The sequence below is a fragment of the Amblyomma americanum genome, chromosome 3 (genome assembly GCF_052857255.1).
Source record: "Amblyomma americanum isolate KBUSLIRL-KWMA chromosome 3, ASM5285725v1, whole genome shotgun sequence".
Lineage (NCBI taxonomy): Eukaryota > Metazoa > Arthropoda > Arachnida > Ixodida > Ixodidae > Amblyomma > Amblyomma americanum.
This window is the reverse complement of record NC_135499.1, coordinates 156,458,044-156,479,493: the sequence shown is the minus strand read 5'-3', so window position 1 is coordinate 156,479,493 and position 21,450 is coordinate 156,458,044. Positions and strand designations below refer to the sequence as shown.

The 21,450-nt window shown below is 46.0% G+C and overlaps 3 protein-coding genes across 4 annotated transcripts in view; 2 read left to right on the top strand and 1 right to left on the bottom strand.

Moving 5' to 3' along the window:
- Positions 1-103: 103 nt before the first annotated feature.
- Positions 104-13,767, top strand: LOC144125255 (4-trimethylaminobutyraldehyde dehydrogenase-like). Its single transcript, XM_077658478.1, has 8 exons — positions 104-496; positions 2,350-2,495; positions 3,156-3,285; positions 5,089-5,333; positions 7,947-8,174; positions 8,917-9,105; positions 10,164-10,393; positions 12,467-13,767. The coding sequence occupies exons 1-8, from the start codon at positions 370-372 to the stop codon at positions 12,684-12,686; spliced, it is 1,515 nt and encodes a 504-aa protein (XP_077514604.1). The 5' UTR covers positions 104-369; the 3' UTR covers positions 12,687-13,767.
- Positions 13,768-17,599: 3,832 nt separating this feature from the next.
- LOC144123402 (transcription termination factor 4, mitochondrial) lies at positions 17,600-18,801 on the bottom strand. Its single transcript, XM_077656240.1, has one exon. It carries the CDS (start codon positions 18,699-18,701, stop codon positions 17,838-17,840), a length of 864 nt encoding a protein of 287 aa, XP_077512366.1. The 5' UTR covers positions 18,702-18,801; the 3' UTR covers positions 17,600-17,837.
- A 249-nt stretch (positions 18,802-19,050) lies between these two features.
- The window catches only part of Frl (formin-like protein), a 214,246-nt gene continuing 211,846 nt past the window's right edge, over positions 19,051-21,450 (top strand). The window contains exon 1 of one of the 2 annotated variants that reach the window (XM_077658477.1): positions 19,051-19,489. In XM_077658477.1, the coding sequence (XP_077514603.1) occupies positions 19,358-19,489 (132 nt within the window). In that variant the 5' untranslated portion in view covers positions 19,051-19,357. The remainder of the gene's footprint in view (positions 19,490-21,450) is intronic. The other variant, XM_077658476.1, reaches the window with a different exon arrangement.

Sequence of the window (21,450 nt, the reverse complement as noted above, 5' to 3'; positions counted from 1 at the left end):
GATGATATAAATATTTTTGTTTTAGTGCAATTTTATGTAAATTTTTTTAGTCTAATTTTGGCATGGCTTGGCTTCTAGTTTTGTGTGGTGTCGATGAAATTTTGCCTTTTTTCCTTGCGAGCTTTTCTCAGCCCGCCTGGTTTAGTTTGCGCAATACGCACGTATCGGTTTGCGGCCTTGTAAACATCCTTAGCCTTGTGATGTATTTGTACAAGAGGCTGTCGCGACACCGATACTAAGTACCGCTTGCGTCTGCCGCGCCTTTGTAGAGCAGCTCATCTTTGATAGTCGCCATGGTGTCCGTTTTATCTTTCGCTGTGATCTGCACCGTTCTACTGCAGCTCTCTCGACTCGAGTAACTCACTCGGCATGTTCGCGACAACCATGCGTTGTGGCAAGCGTTCTCTCTACGTTGAACCACACAATTTTATTGCCGGTAAAAAAGTTGCTGCTACAGACCCCGTAGGGGAGATCAAGGTACTGCAGCCGGCAACAGGTCAGCGAAGCGTTGCGTTTCTTGAATATCTGGTCCGGCTTGAAACCGAGTGGATGATGTTTGTGAAGTCTTGCTTAATGTTAATTTGGAAGAAAAAGGTTCGTTTTTTAAGCGTGTTATAGGATTCTGCATCCTAAATCAGCATCTTGGCTTTGAGGGATGCCGTAGTGGAAGGCTCTATAATTAACATAATTAACTACCTCTATTCTTGTTTAACTTGCTCTGAAATTTATGAACGGAGTTTTTCGCATTACGCCTCTTTCGAAATGTCGGTACTGCAGCTGGGTTTCGAGCCTCAAGCCCGTAATCTTGTTGCTTTTAAATTCGTAAACAGGGAGGAAAAGTACAAAAGTGAGAAATTTTGCTCTTAGCTGTAATAATTTTGTCAAAGAGACAAGGAACTTCACCGTTGTTTCGACAGCTACCGAACGGCTTTGCTCTCAACGTCTTTCATTCCTTGGTAAAATTAAGAAAATTTCATTTGGAGTGTTGATGCCCTCACACAACAGCCATGGAGACATTATGGCTTTGCTCTCAATGTCTTTCATTCCTTGGTAAAATTAAGGTCCCATTTGGAGTGTTGATGCCCTCACACAACAGCCATGGAGACATTATACCGGGCGTTTCAGCGAACACTTTCAAAACTTTTCATAAATCAGCTTTTTGGCGCAAAAATATTGCTTTTGCGGACAGTATTACCAGTCGTGGCGGACACCAGAAAACTAGACAATCGTTATAAGTAGTAAGCTGGATAACTAATTTTTAATAATTATCTTTTTAGCTAGCAGAGTTAGTCGCCTAGTTGCGATTAGAGATTTGAAGCCGGTCATTTTTAGAATTTCGAAAAAGCGATTACCCTTGGCGCTGTGGCTCGGCAAGATTTGGCTTGTTCGACTAGTTATGTGCACTGGAGGGTTTGCTTTGCCTGCATGCTTTCGAAAGTGCGTGCATTTTCGCGCGATGCAGCCAAATTTTGTCGAGCCACAGCGGCAAGGGTAATCGCGTTTTTTAAATTCTAATAACTGATATGGCTATTACTAACGACTGGCTACAATTCTCTAATTGCAACCAGGTGCCTAACTCTACTAGTTTATTAAAATTTAGTTCTCCAGCTTACTACTTAAGACGATTGACCAGCTTTCGCGTGTCCGCCAATACTGGTAATACTATGCCGCAAAAGCCACATTTTTACCCAAAAAAGCCTGTTTTTGAAAATTTTTGAAAGTGTTTGCCGAAACACCCGGTATATTGAGCCTCTTTTTTTTTTTCTTGTTCTGAAATACCTGAAAGTCCGCATAAAAAGAAGTCTTATTTGGCTTTCACAGCTCAAGTTTGCCATTCCATTAAGACTGACATTCACATCCACAATCTTTGCACCGAGCATCACAACTATATGCAGTACCACAGGAGGTGCCTTTCAGGGAAAGGAAAAATTGCAGTCTTCAGTACAGCTCTTATTAAACCGTCATTGCTAGATTCTGAAGAGTAAATATATTCTAATGATTATATCTGTTCAGTCAATCATCTTGGCCCAACGCTCGTTGCTGTTTTCTAAATGGTGAACACGTAATGAGTATGCCCTTTCAGTCATTTTGGCTTGTCAGAATGATTGAACGGACAGTTCTTCAAATGGTGCTGCTCAATGTACTTGACATTAATTAATAACTGAAATTCTAGTCTGATCCAAATATATTTTATATGTAAACTGTCTGAAAAATTTTGGAAGTTTTCAGCAAGCATGCACTGCAATAGTGACCAATTGTGTGTATATGACACTTATGTAACTTATAGATTTACATGATCTCAAAAAGTGAACTGGTTTCTATTTGCTTCAACACTGTGTCACATCACAGGCAGAGTACTGTGCCACATACCTGCTTCTGGAGCAAAAGATGTGGACAACGCAGTCTCTGCAGCTAAAAAGGCATTCGAACAATGGTCGCAACTTTCTCATGGAGAGCGTGGGAGGTTCCTCACAGCCATTTCACGGAAAGTCAGGGTACGTAACACATTTAAAGACTCTTTGGTATGCTTGTTCTCAGCCTTTTTTTTCATATTCTTACTTTACACTACTGCAATTCTCACCTCAGCTACCCTCCCACCTCATAAATCCCTGTCCCAGGCCGAGCAAGTTGTTTGGCGTTGATTACAAACAAGCACTATGCAGTCCCATTATCTTAATTCCCTAATTCATCCAGATGATGCTTCACCGCATTGTAATCTATGCTCGAGCCTGCGAGCAGACTTTATTCATATATATTGTAATTTCCCCAACAACCGTACTCCCCACTTTGAGGGGGCTGAATGACGGGAGCGACGGTAGGCTGCTCTGCGCAGCTCACGGCCAGATCAAATTCGGATTGTGTGCTGGGCCATGCGGGTCATCAAAGCCCAAGGACTTCCGGCCACCTAGAGCAGCTTGAGGGCCCACAGTCTTCCTCTTCCCCAACCTGACACCCCCCTTACCTGACCCAGTTCTTGGATTCAATAAAGCTGTTTCCTCCATCTGTCCCATCTGTGTAATGCATGCTTGGTAGCACTAAGTGGCAGTGTTAGCAGAATAGGAGTTGACCCTGTCAAGCAGTGGATGGCAATCACCATCATTGCTACCAAAGAGCGTGCAGCACATCCCATCACTTACAGGCTTTCTTTCCAACAGGAAAGGCAAAAGGAGATTGCGGAGGTTGAAATGATCGACACAGGGAAGCCCATATGGGAGGCCGTGGTTGACATTGCTGGTTGTGCTGATGTGCTTGAGTACTATGGTGGAATTGCTGCATCTATAAAAGGTTTGTGTTGTAGACTGCTTCAACTCTAGCCGTGTGGAACAAAAGTGAAAGATGCAATCGAAGGTGTGACAGCATACTGTTTGGTCAGAAAGCATAGCAGATGAAGTTTCCAGGTCACTGACCATGGTCAAAAAGAAAACTTGATATTTCGAGAGAATTATGGCTGCCTTATGCACGCTGAAGCAAGATGCATCCGGGTTTTGTAGCACTTCATAGAGCTTTTAATGATTTCTCATAGACAGGATGCAAGGTGCCATCATTCCTGTTTAGTGTGTCGGGAGTTGCCTGGATGATACGTAACTTCATGATTAGGTGGGCTGATATTCTGTATTTCATTTTCACTATCTTGGCTTCATCCCAGTTAGTCTCATGGCCACTTTTCTTTGCATGCTCGGCGATTGAATTTGTTGGTACTTTCACAGTGACAGCGGTTAAACGCTTATTACTGGGTTGACATATCCAGTGGGTGTGTTGCCATGGGAACCACTCGGAGGGTGGTTACTATGGAAGGAGGAGGGTATGACATGAGTGGAGGAATGCATAAGCGGTGGATAGTTACCACTGGAACTATCCCAAGGGTTGTTACTGTGAAAGGAGGAATCCCCACCCGGAGGATGTTTACTATGGAAGGAGGAGGGTATGGCGAGAGTGCAGAAAGGTGCGACCGTTGGGTGGTAGCCGTGGGTAGTCACTTGGGAAGGAGGAGGGTAAGGCAAGAGTGCAGAAAAGCGTAACCAGAGGGTGGTTACTGCAGAAGGAGGAGGGTGTGGCTAGAGCATAAGAGGGTGTGACTGATGGGTGAAATACCCAACCCCGAGGGTAGTTGCCCTGGAAGGAAGAGGAAGGTGACCATGGAAGGAGGAGGGTGTGGCAAGGGGGTAGGAAGACGTAACCATAAGGTGATTACCAGGATAACTGCTCAGATGGTGGTTACTATGTAAGGAGGAGGGTGCAGCAAAAATGGAGGAATCCCCAGCCGGAAGTTGGTTACCATGGAAGGAGGAGTGTATGACGAGAGCGTAAGGAAGATCAACCGGTGGGTGGCTGCCATGGGAACCACCTGAAAGGCAGTTACTCTGGAAGGAGGAGGGTAAGGTGAGAGCGTAGGTAGGTATCTGATGGGTGGTTACCTCTGGAACGGTCCGGAAGGTGGTTTCTGTGGAAGGAGGAGGATGTGGTTAGAACAGAGGAATTTCCAACTGGAGAATGGTTACCATAGAAGGAGGTGGGTATGGCAACAGAATAGGAAAGCTTAATTAGAGGGTGGTTATTGTGGAAGGAGGAAGAAAAGTCTGACAAGAATGGAGGAGAGTAGCACAGTCCATCTGTGGCAGCTGCTGCGAATTGTGCCACCCAAGGAGAAGGGTTATCGATGGCGCCACTCTAGGCGCATGGCGAACTGGAGAGGACAGCTAGTCGAAAAGTGAGTATGTAGGGAAAACTAGAAATAGTGCTATAGAACTGTAGGTATGAAGTCGCTCTCATGTGCTGTACCTCAACATATAAAAAAGTATGAGTACCTTAACAGCTGTTGCTGGATCTCTCCTTACACTGTAGTAACTGTCCTGTAATTTTTTTCTTCTATATTCATATATGCTTGATTACCTGCTTGCAAGAAGGTCTTATTTCAACTGCATCTACTGGCCCTGTTTTCTTGCAGTTTTTATCCCCTCTTGTTTGTTTTTAGTTTTTTAACATTATAACTGTTGTACTCCTTTTATAGCAAATGCTTGATTTATTTTGCAGTAGCATTTTTTTTTCTAAGATGTATCACCGTCGCAAACTAGCATCTTCATTGCCCAGGCCAGCAGTTCAATCTCCCTGGAGGAAGTTTTGCCATGGTGCGACGGGAACCTCTCGGGGTTGTGGCAGCCATTGGTGCATGGAACTATCCATTCCAAGTGATGTCATGGAAGATGGCACCTGCTCTCGTCTGTGGAAACACCTTTGTCTTCAAGCCATCACCCCTGACACCCCTGTCGGCCATCTTGCTCTCGGAGATATGCCAAAGTGTTGGCCTTCCTGATGGTGTGGTGAACCTTGTTCAGGTAGGCAAGCCAGCAAGGGTTGAAGCAGGATGTGTGCATGAATTCACTTCAAATGTAGTTAGAGGGTTTCTAACTAATAGCGTAGTCATTTGGGTCAGGCAGATAATTTGGAAATAAACGTTTTGCCTAGTCGCAAATCGAGATCCCAAGACCATATGCCTTCCTGAAAAGTTGGTGCATGCTAGCTGTGCTGTAAATCTTCAGAGTGTATGAAAAAATCCTAGCAAGTCCGACATTATTTCATTATTTTGTCCATAACAAGTGGCTGTAATGACTTCTGTTACAGTAATGTGGACTCGTGCTTATGAATATTCTGAAATGGCTAAGAGAATTATCACCATCGTTGTCAACTACATCCACTGCAGGACTAAGGTCTCTCCAATATAAGAAATTACAAAGTTTGTGGGGATAAGGTAGCCGCAGCTGGCACAGGACACTGGTAATTGGAGAGGCCTTTGTCTTGCAGTGGGCATAGTCGGGCTGGTGATGATGATGATATCCCTCCAAATCACCTTGTCTTGTGCCAGCTACATCCACCTTATTCCTGAAAACTTCCTAATCTCATCCACCCACTAGACTCTCTCTCACTTCTTCCTATAGTATTTGCCTTCTCTTCGAGCCTTCTGTGTCCCCCTATCAGTTATCCTAGCTTCGCATTACATGCTCTACCATTCATTCTTCATTTCATTTGGGAGATCGTTAACTCTTATATGTTCGTGATCTACTCCACTCTCTTCCCGTCCCTTAACATTACCCCTTTCATTTTCCTTTCCATAGCTCGCTGCAGTGTCGTCAATTTAATTTCAACCCTTTTTTGTTAGCCTCCGTGTTTCTGACCGGTACCTGTGCCCTGCCAAGATACGACTAACAACAGACGTTGTTTAATTCTTTTATAATGGTAATTCTGCTGACAGTGACTGTACATATTTTTACATCTGCATAAGGACATAATGCATTGATTGCTTTGATGAAATGAGTCTATATGTTACTCATTTCATTCCTTTAGACTCAAAATGAGAATTCTGAAAACTTGTTTGGCTAAATTGGTTTTTGGTGAAAGGATGTGGCACAGTACCTGTCTCACATATGGGACGACGCCCACTGTAAGGGAAGGGATAAAGAGGGAGTGAGAGAAGAAAGGAAGAAAGAGGGGCCATAGTGGAGGGCTCCGGAATAATTTCCACCACCTGGGGATCTTTAACCTGCACTGGTGCACTGACATCGCACAGCATAGGGGCGCCTTAGTGTTTGACTCGCTTTTAAAGATCCACTGCTTTGGGGGCTTCCTGCTTCCTCACTTCCTTCATGTACTGCGCATGTTGATCTGTGTCACCCAGCAAAGTTGTAATAATGTTCTGGGAAAGTAGCACCTCCAGGAGTAGCATTAATGGTTTGAAAAGTTTGGATTTTCCAAACATGCATGCATGTATACACACACAGCATATTCTCTTTGGTGTTGATAGGGTGCTGGAATTTCAAGTGATCACTTGAGGGGTGTCACTTTTACTTTGTGTTACTGATTGGAGCATCATAGGCAGATTGCTGGCAAACAAACTTCCTCTTCAGGTCAGTGCGACATGACAGTGTCAAATGCACTGACATGAATGTATGAATGAAAGAATCTCCAGCAAGTATGTATGAACACAGTAGACTCAGTTGGAAGCAACACAGTCGTTGCCATAGCAACCTGTGTGGCTGCCCTTAGAAGCATTTTATTGCCACTTTAAAAGTTGGTTGCAGGTGCAGTGGATACATTTCTGTCTTATTATGTGTGTTGAATACAATGGAATAGGCAGCTGCATTTACGGGGGCATAAACAAATTGTTGTTATCAAAATTATTAGTCATACAGGACATTTCACCATGTGAGCACGAAAGTGTTGCCATTGTGATCATCTGGGAGTGCAGCCTGCAGAGTCCCCAACAGCCTATTTCAAGACAGTGAGGGAGAAGTGTTCAGCATTAGGAGCTGTGGAGAGGTCAGATGGGGAAAAGGGTGGCTCTGGCCTCCTACTTTAAACTGGGGAAGTGCAAAAAGAGGATGAGAGGGAAGGTGGGAGGTGGTGATGTTTGGTTTGGTTTGGTTTATGGGGGTTTAACGTCCCAAAGTGACTCAGGCTATGAGAGACGCCGTAGTGAAGGGCTCCGGGAATTTCGACCACCTGAGGTTATTTATCGTGCACTGATATCGCACAGTACATGGGCCTCTAGAATTTCGCCTTCATCGAAATTTGACCGCCGCGTCCGGGATCGAACCCGCATCTTTCAGGCCAGCAGCCGAGCGCCATAACCACTGGGCCATGGTGGCGGCTCTGGGAGGTGGTGATGTGATTATACAATGAGTGGCATGAGGTTCCTGCGACATGCACGCATACACCTAAGCATATCAATTAAAAAAGAACTGGAACTGGCCAAAATTACAATTAGAGCCTGCTGGAATTCAATCAGTTCCAATTGGTCTCAGCTGTGTTTTGGTCAGTTTCAAATACTCTTTTTTAACTGTGGTGCAGTTACCTCTTGCTTAACTCGTGTTTGGAGGGCTATTTGTATGCATGTTCACAGGTTGTGGGTTTAGATTTCTCTGACTTCATGTGCTCACATTGTTGTTGGATAGGGTGACGGCAAGACGGGCGAGCTGCTGTGCCAGCACCCAGACGTGGCCAAGGTGAGCTTCACAGGCAGTGTGGCTACAGGACAGGCGATCATGCGTTGCTGCGCTGACTCCATGAAGCGCTGCACCCTCGAGCTCGGAGGCAAGTCGCCTCTCATCATCTTTGCTGATGCATCACCCGTTGATGCTGTGAAGGCGACACTGCTGGGCAACTTCCTCACTCAGGGCGAGGTGAGCTGGCAGCGCATCATTACCTCACGAAACAATGTCTGCTAATAGCTGAGAATACTGCTATGTTGCAGTGTGTGTAAAGGGAGACTTTAACTAACAGAGGTTGCTAAATGGAGACAAGAAGGAACTAATTGACTTGCCTGAACACAAGCATGGGCTAAAATTGCCAGCTGATGTGAAGCTAAGTTGTTTGCTTGACTTGATATTTAAGGTATACATTGCAGTTCTTGTTTCTTTGAACACTTATGAATCTGGGAAATGATGGAAATTTAAAATTTTTCTGCCTGTGAAATAGACTTTTTGAGAGCAGTGTTTTCCTTATGACCTGCAAGTATTGTTCCCAGATTGGCCTTGCAAAAAAAATTTTTTTTTTGCAAAGTGTGGAGGACAAAATGGCTTTAATAGCAAAGTGTACTAGCTGATTTTAGTTACTATTTTAATAAGTAAAGATGGTACGCTGCTGGAAAGTTGCATCTGCCGCAGTTCCTTTAGTCACTAATATTTAGAGGTGCTAGTTATATGAAGGTTTTAATTGCAGTGGATACTGTGCAAGGCCATTGCAACCTGTGTAGCAATATATCAATGCCTACTTGGTTGTTTCTTCAAGGCAGGCAGGCACACTTTATTGATCGCAGCTAATGCTCAGCAGTACATCAGCTCAGAAAAGTCTCGATTGCATGGCCACAGCTGGCTCTGTTTGTCCTTGAGTGTCCTCAGCCTTCTCCCTTGGCTCGTGCCTCAGGTGTGCAGCAACTGCACCCGCATATATGTGGAGAGGCCATTCATAGACGAGTTTCTGGACCACCTTGTGAAGGCCACGGAGAAACTCAAAATCGGCGACCCCTCTGATTCCGATACTACTGTGGGTGCCACTATCAGCCCTGAGCATGCAGCTCGTGTCCTGTCCTACATCGAAGATGCCAAGAAAGAGGTATACCTCTGTCACAGGCTTTTGTCAGTGAATGCCTGAGGCAAAAGAAAATGTTTTGAAGCATGCTTTAAAGGGGTAATGAAAGGGGCTATCAAAAAAAGGTGCGGTATTCCTGGGATGTTAAAGGATGCCGCCTCACGAATATCCTCCAGCAAGAATTTTTTTTTTTGATGCGCTTTGTAGAAGCTGAGTTATCTGTAGTCAAAATTTGAATTTCAGTGTTTGTGCCTTTCCCTCTTCTTTCATCACTTTTCACACACTCAAAGGTAGGCGCTCCTCTGGCAGCCCCACCGTCGACGCAAGTGGGAGCTCTCCGGGGGGGGGGGGGCAGAGCTTCCTGACCTGCTGGAGTGACGCTACTGATTGGCCATGGTAGCTGCATGGCGCCTGAAAGAATCTAACCAATAGCCATCTCTGAACAGAATTACGCAGGGGCGTATGACGGAGGAGGGCGCGAGCATGAAAAAGTCGCTGGAAAGGGCTCGCCAAGTTTCGCACGCAATTGTGGGCTCTCTGCTGCATGTAGAAGTGTATTATTTTGCTGAGGTATTCTCGATGAGAGAATGTAGCGATTGAGCAAGTTTATGCACTCTCCTGAGAAGGTGTTTCAGAGCCCCTTTAATAACCATGCCCCAGGTCATATGTTCGAGTGGATTAAACATGCATCGCTCTGTCAGACCTTCTCATCAGCTAAACTATATAAGAGCATGGGGGCCTTTTTGTATGGTGTAAGACTTCAGTGCTTTGGGGAACCGAAGAACCCCTTTCTTTTTATTTTATACTATTACCTGCCATCACCGTGCTTAACTGCTATGGAAGCTCTGTCAAACCACATGTGCAGCTTTTTTTTTCCTTTCTTCTCAGTCATTGTGCATGACTGGAATAGAGACTGAACTGAACTGACGAAGTGTCTTTGAGGATTCTAAAGACTGTGCACACCATACTGTGAGAACCAGTCTTTGAGGCTGTAACAGGCAGTAAAGTTAGGTTTCCTTTACTCAATGTTCTCTTTCTTTTTTCTTGCCCTTCCCTTTGTTGCTCCTGCATATATTCAAAAGGGAGCCCGTGTGCTGTGTGGAGGTCAGCGAGTGACCCCTGCTGATCCTAACCTGTCTGGAGGCTTTTACCTCAGCCCCTGTGTGCTGGCTGACTGCACCGACAGCATGCGGGTCATGCGGGAGGAAGTGTTTGGTGCAGTGGTCAGCGTCTCTGCATTTGACACCGAGGAAGAGGCCCTACGTCGGGCAAATGACAGCCCCTTTGGACTGGCTGCTGGCGTCATGACTCAGTGAGTGACAAATCATTGTTTTTTTTTCCTTTCGACCAGTTTGTTCAGATCTGAGTAGAGTCTCCTGAGCTTGATGAAGAGGCTGCTCTGAAACATCGGACTTCATCAGTTTGGTTCTTCTTCTTGAAAGTGGGTCAGATGAGCTTGGTAAAATCCTTAGGGCAGCAGAAGTACCTGCATATTCTCTCCATACAGTGCCCTCGGTCATCAATTTCAAGAAAATTTAAGTGTTGAAATGTTCATGCTAAGGGCATATAGTTTCGCCTTGTTACCAAGGACACATTCACTAAGACTCATGAACTACATGGGAGTAGTGTTAGAATTGCCTGTAATGATATGTCAGGGCAAAATTGGACATAAACACAGCAGTGTTCCATGTTTTTATTCAACAGTTCGGTTGTAATACATAAATATATAATGCAGGAGGAGGTCCCAGAGCATAAAGCTGAAGGGGTACTTGCTATCAATGAACACATACAGAGGCAGCATACATACTGTACATAAGCATACATAAGCAGTACAACATACATACACAAGTAGCATTACGTAGTCAAAATAAACAAAAAAACAATCTAATGTGACTCAAGCAGAAAACTAAACAGTTCTTTTCTAAAAGTGCCTAATGAAGATGCTTGTTTACTATATGTCGGAAAGTTGTTCCATATCAATAAGGCCGTAAAATGAGCGGCGAGCTAGCCATAATTAGCTCGTATTAGTGGTAACAAGAAATTCCAATGAGAGGCAAGTGTGTCATAGCTGAAAATTACAGCGAATGTTTACTACATTCAAATCAGAGCGAAAACACGGATTTGTGCTGCATAGAAGATGGTAATGAGCGGGCAGTGTGCCCGCAGATGGGAGTTGGTGAAGGTGACACTCTGCAATGTACAGTGCGAGAGTGTGCCACAGTTTAACACGAGGCGTGTTCAGATGCAGTGATAGCCCATCGCTCTCACGCAGCGGCCTTTGAAGCTGATTTGTTTGCACTGCCACGGATTCGACTCCCAGTCGCGGATATTGATGAGATTTTCCTTTCTTTACTTTTTCTTTCGGATTCTTCTGCTGCACAAACAATGGCAAAAGATGATTTTGCCATGTTGTAAACTAGGAAGCGCAAAATACCGGAAGACGGACAGAGTAAGGGACACAAAAAACAGGTTCACGAGGTACCTAGTTTTTCCAACATGCATCACCAACTAGCCCGGCAGCTTGCTCTCCTGAAATGATTTTGCCAGGCCCTGAAGGTCTAGATTAGTGCTTTCGCACTAATAGCTGCATGTGAATTTTTAACAAGACATCGTTGCTGACCAAATGCGTGATTAAAGGGGCGCTGAGGACAACTCTATGCAGTTATTGTTCTCAGTAAAAATGTTTCTCAAAAAGGTGCATTTCTCAGTGAGATAAATGGATTTAATTGTCTTCCCACCAGTCATTTCAAACTCATGATGTTCTTATCGAAAAGGCAGTTTAGCATAGCCCCTGGGAACCTCGCCAAAAGTTGGTGTTGATGTACACATTGTACTTGTGAGACCAACCGGTGGTGGCAACACCTATGTTTTGTTTTTTGGTCTTTTGTAGCTTATAAAAGCTCTGTTTTCGGTTATAGTGGTCCCTTTGTGATTAGAACGCGATACCCAGTCAATGCAGGCCAACTTTAATTTGTCCTCTATGCCCCTTAAATGCAATCAATTGAAGAAAAGAAGAATGCATTTCTTTCCTGCAGTTTTCATGTCCTGGTCTGTTTTGGGTGATACAAATTCTGGATCATGCGAATATTCTCCACCCGCCGCGGTGGCTCTGTGGTTAGGGCGCTCGGCTACTGATCCCGAGTACCCGTGTTCGAATCCAACCGCGGCTGCTTTCAAAACTTTGTCTGGCAAGATAAAAAACTAAAATGATTTACGGACAGCACGTGGTATTTTTTTTCTCCTGAGCACTGGGCTTCGGTGCAGTTAAGTGATTCCTGTAGAAGCAGTGGACTGCAGTTGTACTCGTTTGTAAGTTCGGCAGGGGAAGGAGTGCTTTATTTTGTGTGCAGCTAACATATTATGACTGCTCTCATTTCTCTGCCAGGGACATAAGAAGGGCTCATCGGGTCGCAAACAAACTCCAAGCTGGCATTGTCTGGATCAACAACTACAACGTCTTCCCGCCCGAAGTGCCCTTCGGGGGCTACAAGATGTCAGGATACGGACGAGAAAATGGCCTCGCGGCGCTGCAGGCCTATTCCCAGGAAAAGACAGTTTATGTTGAAATGGGTGATGGTGTGGACTGCCCACTGTACAAACTGTGACCAATGCATGCCCCAGTATGACAGATGAATGTGCCTGTCTGTTGAGCAGTACACCCCATCTTTACATTCCAGTGGCACAGCAACTGTGAATGATTGTCATTGATGTGACAAACTTCATTTCACTTGGAAAGAGTTAGTTTTCCGTTTGAAGTGGAGCACCTGACCAAAGACATAGATTCCATGCAAACAGTGCTAAATCTTTTGCTGATGTAATGTGCACGTGTATACGATGTAAGCATAGCTTGTGTAAAGAAAGAATTTAACCAAGACACTTCAATTGTTTTCACGATAGCTGAAATCATTTTCCGTTCTTTATTACACAAACTTCCAGCATGTTTGTGATTTCTTTTGTCCTAATTAAAGGAACACTGAGGACATCATCCAATTATTGTTCTCAATGCTATGTTGGCATTTTTTTTGGCAGCAGAGGGTTCATTTGTAGGCAAGAAAATTGGATTTAAATATCTGCCCACCAGTCAATTCAAACTCCTGACGTCCTTTCTGAAAGGACGGGTTGACACTGTTTTAAAGTTGTAGCATAGCCTGTGGGATCCGCTGCTGAATAATGGTGTTGACACGCGCATTTTACTTGCAAAATTGGCCGGTGATGGCATTGCCTTCTTTGGTGTCTTGGTCTTTTCTAGCTTATAAAAAGATTTGGTAAGAGTTGCCTCTTTGTGAATAGAGTGCGGTACTCAATCGATAGTGGCCAACTTCGATTTTTCCTTTGCGTCCCTTGAAGTGCACACTTCTTTACCTTTTATCATGAAATTCCTTTTTTTTTTTCAGCACACTATATGTGGTGGCATTTTCCAGCCTAATTTAATCAATGCTACTGAACAGTAGTTAATTTTTTCTCATGCAGAATGCGTACATTTTGTAGAAGTTTCAGCATTTTGTTCTTCTGCTTAGGTTTCAGTGCACTCTGAGCTATGAGTGCCGACTTGGACCCACATTTGGAAGCAAAAATATGCATTGCACATGGCTAGGATATGCGGCTTACGTTTGCCAGTGCGTAGCGCATATTGTAGCTATGTGTGCATGTAACAGTGCTGCCAAATAAATTGATGCCTTTGCAAGAGCCTGAAGCTGCATGTAACACTACTTTCCCGGTAGTGCTGCAGTGACCTGTGCCACTGGGCACAGAGTTTCACCTGCTGTTTGCCAAATCTTCCTTCTTGTTGCCGACAACAGTGCACAAAAGCAGTGAAATGTTCCTGTAACCAACCATAATTAATTCTGCCAAAAGTCGTAAATTCTGTATCAGCCTCACCCAAGCTGGTTTAGAGAACAGTTTTCTCGTGTACAACGAAAATATCTTCGCATTACTCTCGAAATATGAAATACGCTTTCTAATGATATTAGACTGTCCAAGAGTAAGTTGTAATGTATTGCAATCATAAACATGGTTCATCCGCTGCGGTAGCTTAATGGCGGGTGTTTAGCAAAGGTGCAACGGCCACATTTCGGTGGAGGTGAAATGCAAAATGCCTGCGTACTGTGCAATGTCAGAGCTTGTTAAAGAATCCCAGGTGGTCTAAACTGATCCTCAGTGGTCCACTGTGGCGTCTCTCATAGCCCATGCACAGGTTCGGGACGTTAAACTCCACATACCATAACTATAATGTAAGCACCGTTTATAATGAAAATATCGTATATTTATGCTCTTGTACTAGATGTCAATGACTGCTAAACACCTGCTGAAAAATAGAAGCCATCAGCTTAAACCTTGCAACATTTTGAGGTATGCTGTCTCATTTTATTTCTGTGAAGTTGTCTCAGCGCATCGCACAAGCCATTCACAGGAACGTGATGGCACTTAGGGGCGCCGAGAGATCCAGATAAATGATGGTGTTCATAGTAGCAGACGTTCAGTGTTAAATAAAAATCATGTATTAGCTGAAGTAGCAATTTATTCAACTCTAGGCATTACAGTCGAATGATACAAAAATATGGAATTGTGGAAATCGCAACGGCTATTCAGAGCAAACATTCCTTTTGCTAATGAGCCGTAACATGCAGTATTCTTTATTTTTTCACTCTCCTCAATATCGTGGGTTGACTTCCTGAGTAATGAAGTTCAGTTATATATATAAGATTTGGCTTTTTGGTTAAAATCGAAAAAACCCAATAAAAGTAACACAAATTCAGTTTATGAAATTCAGTCATAACCAAAAAAGGTCAGTATTGTTCTCATGCAAGGCATATATAGATGGCTGTTGAGTACGAGTTGCACTAAGTCAAAGTTGAGAAGGCAAGCCAGGGGCATAATGCAACGATGGTATTTATTGTTGGATAGTGGCACAGTTGTGTGATACAAGGTATTGCTCTGCTAGCTTATACGCCTCTGCAGATCGGGAAGCACCACCTTCTCACCGCCTAATAGCTAAGCACTGTTGTTTACTATCATCACCCGCTTAAAGCAGTTGGTCGGTTATGTATGTCTATCAGCTGCCTGTACAGCACGGACAAGAAACTGTACACGGGCGTCATAAGAAAAGGTCTCTTCGATTTGGCTGCACTTTCTGCACCAGTTCAAGGAGTGCAGCACTTTCGCATTCGTTTTGCCAGTGCAGTGCGCGCCCGCAGCACTTCCGTCTTCGTTTTGCAAAAATGCCAGCCTAGTGCAGCACGAGTTTTTGGCTAACTTGCACTCTCCCAAGTGGAAGTGCAGCAGTAGGGCAGCAATATGGCGGCGCCCACGTGTAGATAGAAGCGAAGAAGATATGGCAATGGTCTTTAAAAAAAACGCTGGCAGTTCTTTTTTGAAAGAAGGAGGTGAACTGTTCATGGCGTCATAACTTTAAACCTAAGCGGTCAAATCGAGCCTCAAGGGCGGCACTTCAGCACATATTCGTAAATCGCCTGCGTGTATACATGCAACGACACTTTTTCTATGAAACGACTATTTCCTAGGGCTGGTTCATAGCGACACTTCCTTGGGATATCCTGCTTGAAAAATAACGTGATTTGGGATTTTGGCACCCGTTGATGTCGGCGGCATGCAGTTGGCTGTAATTTGGTAGCGACGTCAAGGCTAGCAGACGACCAGGCCTGCACTCGACCATTCGTTGTTGAGGCAGCCGCTGCCAAGCTGCACTGAACCGACGACGCTGCACGCTGGCGGCACCGCTGCGGAACTCCACGGAATTAGTGCAGCGAGTGCAGCCAAATCAAAGAGACCTAAAGTATCAAGGCCTGGTTACAGCGATGATTGAGTGGCAATTCCATTGCTGCCATCAACATACAGACCACATAGTGCCCTACCCTCTTGCGCTGCCCTGCACCCCAGTGGTAGCATGTCATCCTATTTCTTGAAAGTAAACTCACACTCACGTTTTTCTCTGCCAACTTGAGTTCTGAAACAAACACCGAAAAGTCCAACCCTTAATTACATATAATGTGCTGTCAGGTGTTTAACCATTGACAGTAGCTCAGTATGGGGAATATATTTTTCAGTGTATCGTTTCTGTAAATAAAAATGTGATCAGTGGTTTAGACTACATGCAGTACATGCCAACAAATCCTACTCAGTCATGGCAATCGACCAGTACAAGCCATATAAAATGGTTTGTATATACATATTTCCATTTTTCAACTGCACAAAGTGGCAGTTATGCATATGGTCGTGTGGTCATATAGTGGAGTATTAACTGTAATGCCAGCATGGCGGAACTAAGCATAACTTTTCAGGTCAGTCTTGCTGCAACTTATGCAAGAATGGTGCACATACAAGTGATGATGATGATTATGGGTTTTTATGGCACAAGAGCATCTATGGCCAAAGAGCGCCATGGCACAAGGTATTCTCGACTTCTCAAGGTAAGGTCAAAGACCCATTTCCCAAGGATTTCACCCCAAAGAAGCCAGGCACCAGACCAGGGGAAAGCTTGTACCTATTTTATCACCGGTGAGCACCCAGCGGCACTGGGGATCGAACCCTGCACCTCCCGCATGCGAGGCGGATGCTCAACCACTCGGCCACCGCTGTAGTCGTGCGACATTGAAGCAGTTATATGTATATGTATTAGAAAATGCATTTCAGTTACCAAATGTGATGGGATTTATTGAGGGAGAGAGAGGATAAGCGATATTATTCAATTTAAGCTCGCACTGTCCATCAGTTGTCCCAGTAGAACCTTCATCAAGAACATGTTGCCTTGGCTTTCACTGAAATTTATTTCAAGTGGCATGCAGAGGTTGCAGGTGCCTGTGCCTCAATGCGTGCCTAAATTCAGCACAGTGTGCCATTAACTGTTGGTGCAAAAAATCTTCCTTTTGTGCACTCATTTTTAGAGACCACAGTGCATGTGACCATAAACCCTTTCGTATGAGGCAGCTTATTGTTAGTGCTTAATGCGACAAGCAAGGCTTGCACAAATACAAATGAGCCTGCAGTCACACGAAGACAGTCATCAAGTGCTGAATTTAGAAGAACTTGATTGTAGGCCAGTTGGTAGGACATCGTGAGGAGCAAAGCCGCAAAACAGGATGGGGCGGGACCGCCCTGTGCTGTCGCCTGCCTCAGTCCTGTCCTGTTTTGCAGTTTTGCTCCTCACAATCAAGTGCTGAGTATGGGGTGAACAAGCCATTTCCAAGTTATTGCACAAATAAATATCTTCTCTGATTATTTCATTTACTACGCAGTAGCGACTATTTCTTGCTTTCTTCGCCACAGAAACTGTCCAACAGTTTCGGATGAACAACATAAACTATGTATTTTAGATCGCTAAGCGTAGACAGCTGGGCTAGTTGGTTCACAGTCGCATTATGATACATCGTTCTGGCGCACGAAAAACACGGACGAAGGAAGAACAGACACACATTCGCCGGTGTGTCTGTTCCGGCGAATGTGTGTCTGTTCTTCCTTCGTCCGTGTTTTTCGTGCGCCAGAACGATGTATCATAATGTATTTTAGATATACACATTCTTTAAAAAAAGGAATCGTGCTGCGTGGTTTGGTTCTCACTTGTATAGTGGAGCCTTTCCGGTTCCCCTGAAGAACAAAATTTGAAATGTAAAGACAAGGGTTGCCTTTAGCTTACAGAGATTTGGAGCTTAAGGGGTGGCATAGGTGCTCCAGAATACGATTGAGAAGCAAATTCTGCAGCCTGGTCACTTTACGAAAAGGCGGTTCATCTCTCAAAGCTGCTAATCAAGATCGCTGTCGTCGTCACTCTCCTCGGCTTCCCGTTTTCTCTCCTTTGCCATCAGTTTCTCAAACACGTGATACTCTTCCTCCGTGACGCCGCAAATGTTGAGGTACAGACGGAGAGGCAGACCGATTATCTTTGCTAAAGGCGGGTTAGTGGTCGTCACTTCTTTGGGTTTGGGCGTGCGGTACTTGCCGCAACAAAGCATAAACTGATGCCTCGTCTTGATGTGCAGCAAGCTGTAGCCAAGGGCGCCGCTGTTAATGATGTGCTCCGGACTGATCACCATCGCGTGCGTAATGTAATCCACTTTCTCCATGACCGTGTCCCAGTCGTCGACAAAGGCCTGTGGGCAGGTTTCCGCCAACGTGACGATATCCTTGTTAGGAAAAACGGTAAACAGTTCCTTCTTCCTCTCTTCGACCGCCTCAGGCCGCAGGTAGAGCAGTTCTGGGTACTCGGCTATGGTTTTCAGGAAGGCGGGCTCGCTCCTGAACAAAGTTCTCCAGAAGCAGAGAATATTGGCCAGGGAACCGTGCAACTCGACGATTCGCGGCGCCTTGGCGACCACTTGGACGACTTGCTTGTCCTCGAACCCGTGAGTTATCAGCGTCCGCACGACACTGTCGTACAGGTGACCCGAGCTCACCGGATAGCCTTTCAACGCCTCGAAGATGTCCGCCTTTAGCGAAGACACTCGCGACCCGGCGGGCTGGGACGTTTCCTGAGCGCTCGCGTAGCTGCAGGTGCCAAGAGCCCATGCCGGTCTGCAAAGACGACCTGCAGGAATCTTACTGCGCTTTGCGGTCAGTCGCAGCGCGGAACAGGCGAACGATCTCATCATCAACGCGACTACTGCCATGCTTTCAATCGAAAACACGTGCACACGCAGCAAAGCACATCGCGCGTAACCCAAATGTTTCTTTGCGCAACAAGCATGTTTCGCAAACACACGAACGCGGCGCGGTACTCTTGTTGGTGCTGCCCTCTCGTACTAAACATGACAAGCTTTAAAATAGTTTTGTGCGAATATCAATGTTCCTAACAACATTTAATATATATATCTTCCTGTAGAGTAATATTGTAATAAAGGCTGGCAACTTAACGTTTAATCAAACTTTGATTTGTATTCGTAACCTGATTGGCTGAAAGTAGCAAAACTTTGCCAGCCAGTGCGCTCTCACGCGCATGCGCATTTTTATTCCCGTTTCGGAGAACTGCGAGCGGGTGCGCGCTGGCTGGACCGCTGCCGTCGTGTACTCGTCGTCGCCGTCGGCGCTCCGAGCATCGCGCACATCGTCGCTCGCGGCGGATCATGCGAATCCGGCGGAACCGAACGGATGCCTTGTTTTCACTCAGTGCGGTGTCGGGAAGCGTCGAGTGTTGCCAGTGAATGTGCCGTGGGTGTGTCTAGCCGGCTGTGAACTTTTTTTTCTGTGTTTGCCGCTTTGCCCCCGACCTTTCTGAGTGGATTTGGAGGGGGAGAGAGGGAGTGGACGAAGCAGTCGCGGCGACAACATGGGCATCGGCGCGAGCACCCCTCGCAAGGATCCGCCCAGGTCGAACATGGTTCGACTTCACACTGTGGATAATGCCAAGCTTCCGATGCCCGAGCAGCCGGAGCTGGAGCGACGCTTCACCAAAGTACTGGTAAGCAGCGAGGGCCGTTGCACGTCTCGGCGCGCTTGTCAGGCCGCGCCGATCGCGCCCGTCGTCCCAAGACGGCATGCGCCGCCGCTCTATTGTCTGCTGCAGACGCCCGCTGGGCCGGACGGCCCGTACGCGGATGTCGCTAGGACATCGCGCTGTCACGACTCGTCAGGCGCTGCCAAAGCGTTTCCCGTCGCGAAGTTGCGAAAATACGAAGTGGGCTCGACGCCATAGATCGGTTGTCTCGGCAAACGGCTACTCTAGGTCTCTTTTTCTTTTCTTTTTTTTTCAGGCGTTTCCTGCGCCGGTTAACCAACAGCTGTTTCGCTCACGCGCTGACGGGTACCGAGAGCATGCGTATATTGCTTGGTCACTGTTTTGCGTACCACTGCTCGTATGCTTTATTGGCGCGCTGGTGTCAAGCGTGGGGGCGGCAAGCGCGCGGACAGATGCTCGCGCGTTTGAATTTATGGAGCCCGTACGTTTTTGTTCAGGCGGCTTATTATGCTGCAGACTTTATAAAGCAGGTGCCGAAAGTCTCGTGATGCGTATACCTCAGCGCGCAGCTGTTGTAGAACGTGCCGTGCGGAATGTGGCATTTAATGCGCAAAAGAGCAACGGAGTTCCGGAAAGAGTACTACAAAACGGATCCGTTGCCCCGCGCAACTTGTTGCTGCTCGGAACGCATCACCCGAAGCAGCTATATTGTTCGGGTGAAATGGCAGCTGCCAGTTCTCGTGCCGTTTGCAAGTTCGGTTTGTAGAGACACCGCGGGCCTGGATAAGCTGCTTCGAGTGTTGCCCTGCGCTGCTGGGTCACTTTTTTCTTTGCGTTTTTTTTAATCCCTGTCTTGTAGCTGCAGTGCGGATATGCACCGTGCATGCAAGAGGTCATTCATCGTAAAAATTAATCCGCATGCCTCTCCGTTCGTTATTCTGGGTATGTGTATGCAGGTGTGCTACAACTTACAAGCCAGGAAATATGAATGTGATGATTGACTGGTTATTTTTTATTGCTCTAAAGTCACAAAAGATGGCATGCTGGTGAATGTCGCATAACAGGCTAGAATTCTACTTTTAACATTCATCAGCACACCGTTCCGCAGTTGCATTTGCTGACTTTAGTAGAATGCAGCCAGAAGTTCAATTTTAACGCCTGGCAATGTGTCATCTCCCCGTCGTCTAAGGTGGCAACGTAAAAGCAGCGTAGCCCGATACTACTCGCGCTGCCGGGTTCTTTCAAACGTTTGGCAGGTTCTGTTGTTTGTCCTCTCGCTTTCTGCAAGCAGACCGACATGTTTAGCAGACTTTGCGAAAGAGGGTCATTTATCTCAGCCTCTCCGTTCTTTTTCGCTTAGTTCAACCGTCCACGGCGGTCGGCGTCTTGCGCTGTCGGCTAGGGTTACCCGCCTCCATCTCGGCGGCGAAACTAATGGTTATCGCGTCTCGGACGTAACGAAAACAAGACCTAGCGCCAGAAGAAGCGGCGGGCTTGCTCCGGCGCGGCTTGAAGCACAGGATATCTCGTCAGCCGCAGCCGGCGAGCTGGAAATCGGACGCCGCACCCACTTCCCTCCGCTGCGGCCAGCTTCGTCATCGGCGTGTGTGCGAATTTCGCAAGTGGAAAAAACTCCAGGCGCCCCAAGGACGCGCACTGTGCTGCCCCGTCGCGGGACCCGTGTCTGATGAAACCTGCTTTTCATCGCGCATTTGAATGAAAGGATAGCGAGTGTTCTACGGAGCGTCGCCGCCGACTCGGCTTCGTGGTCAAGGCTTTGAGCGCGCATTATAATGCAATTATATTCCCTCCGTCTGCGACGAGGGATTTCGAATGCGCAGATATAACGGAGTTCCCAGTGGGCAACCACTCGCTTTTTGTACGTGCGGCATGCTTTTCGGCTTCATTCCACATGGTACGTGGTAAAACTGCATGTGTAGCTCTTTCATCGCTCCGTTCATCGC

Bases quoted from the DNA above. Each gene is read 5' to 3' on its own strand.
- LOC144123402 (XM_077656240.1), bottom strand. From the start codon at position 18,701: ATGGCAGTAGTCGCGTTGATGATGAGATCGTTCGCCTGTTCCGCGCTG.
- LOC144125255 (XM_077658478.1), top strand. From the start codon at position 370: ATGTTCGCGACAACCATGCGTTGTGGCAAGCGTTCTCTCTACGTTGAA. The intron at 3,286-5,088 runs GTTTGTGTTGTA...TTCATTGCCCAG, and splicing joins AATTGCTGCATCTATAAAAG to GCCAGCAGTTCAATCTCCCT. The intron at 9,106-10,163 runs GTATACCTCTGT...TATATTCAAAAG, and splicing joins TCGAAGATGCCAAGAAAGAG to GGAGCCCGTGTGCTGTGTGG.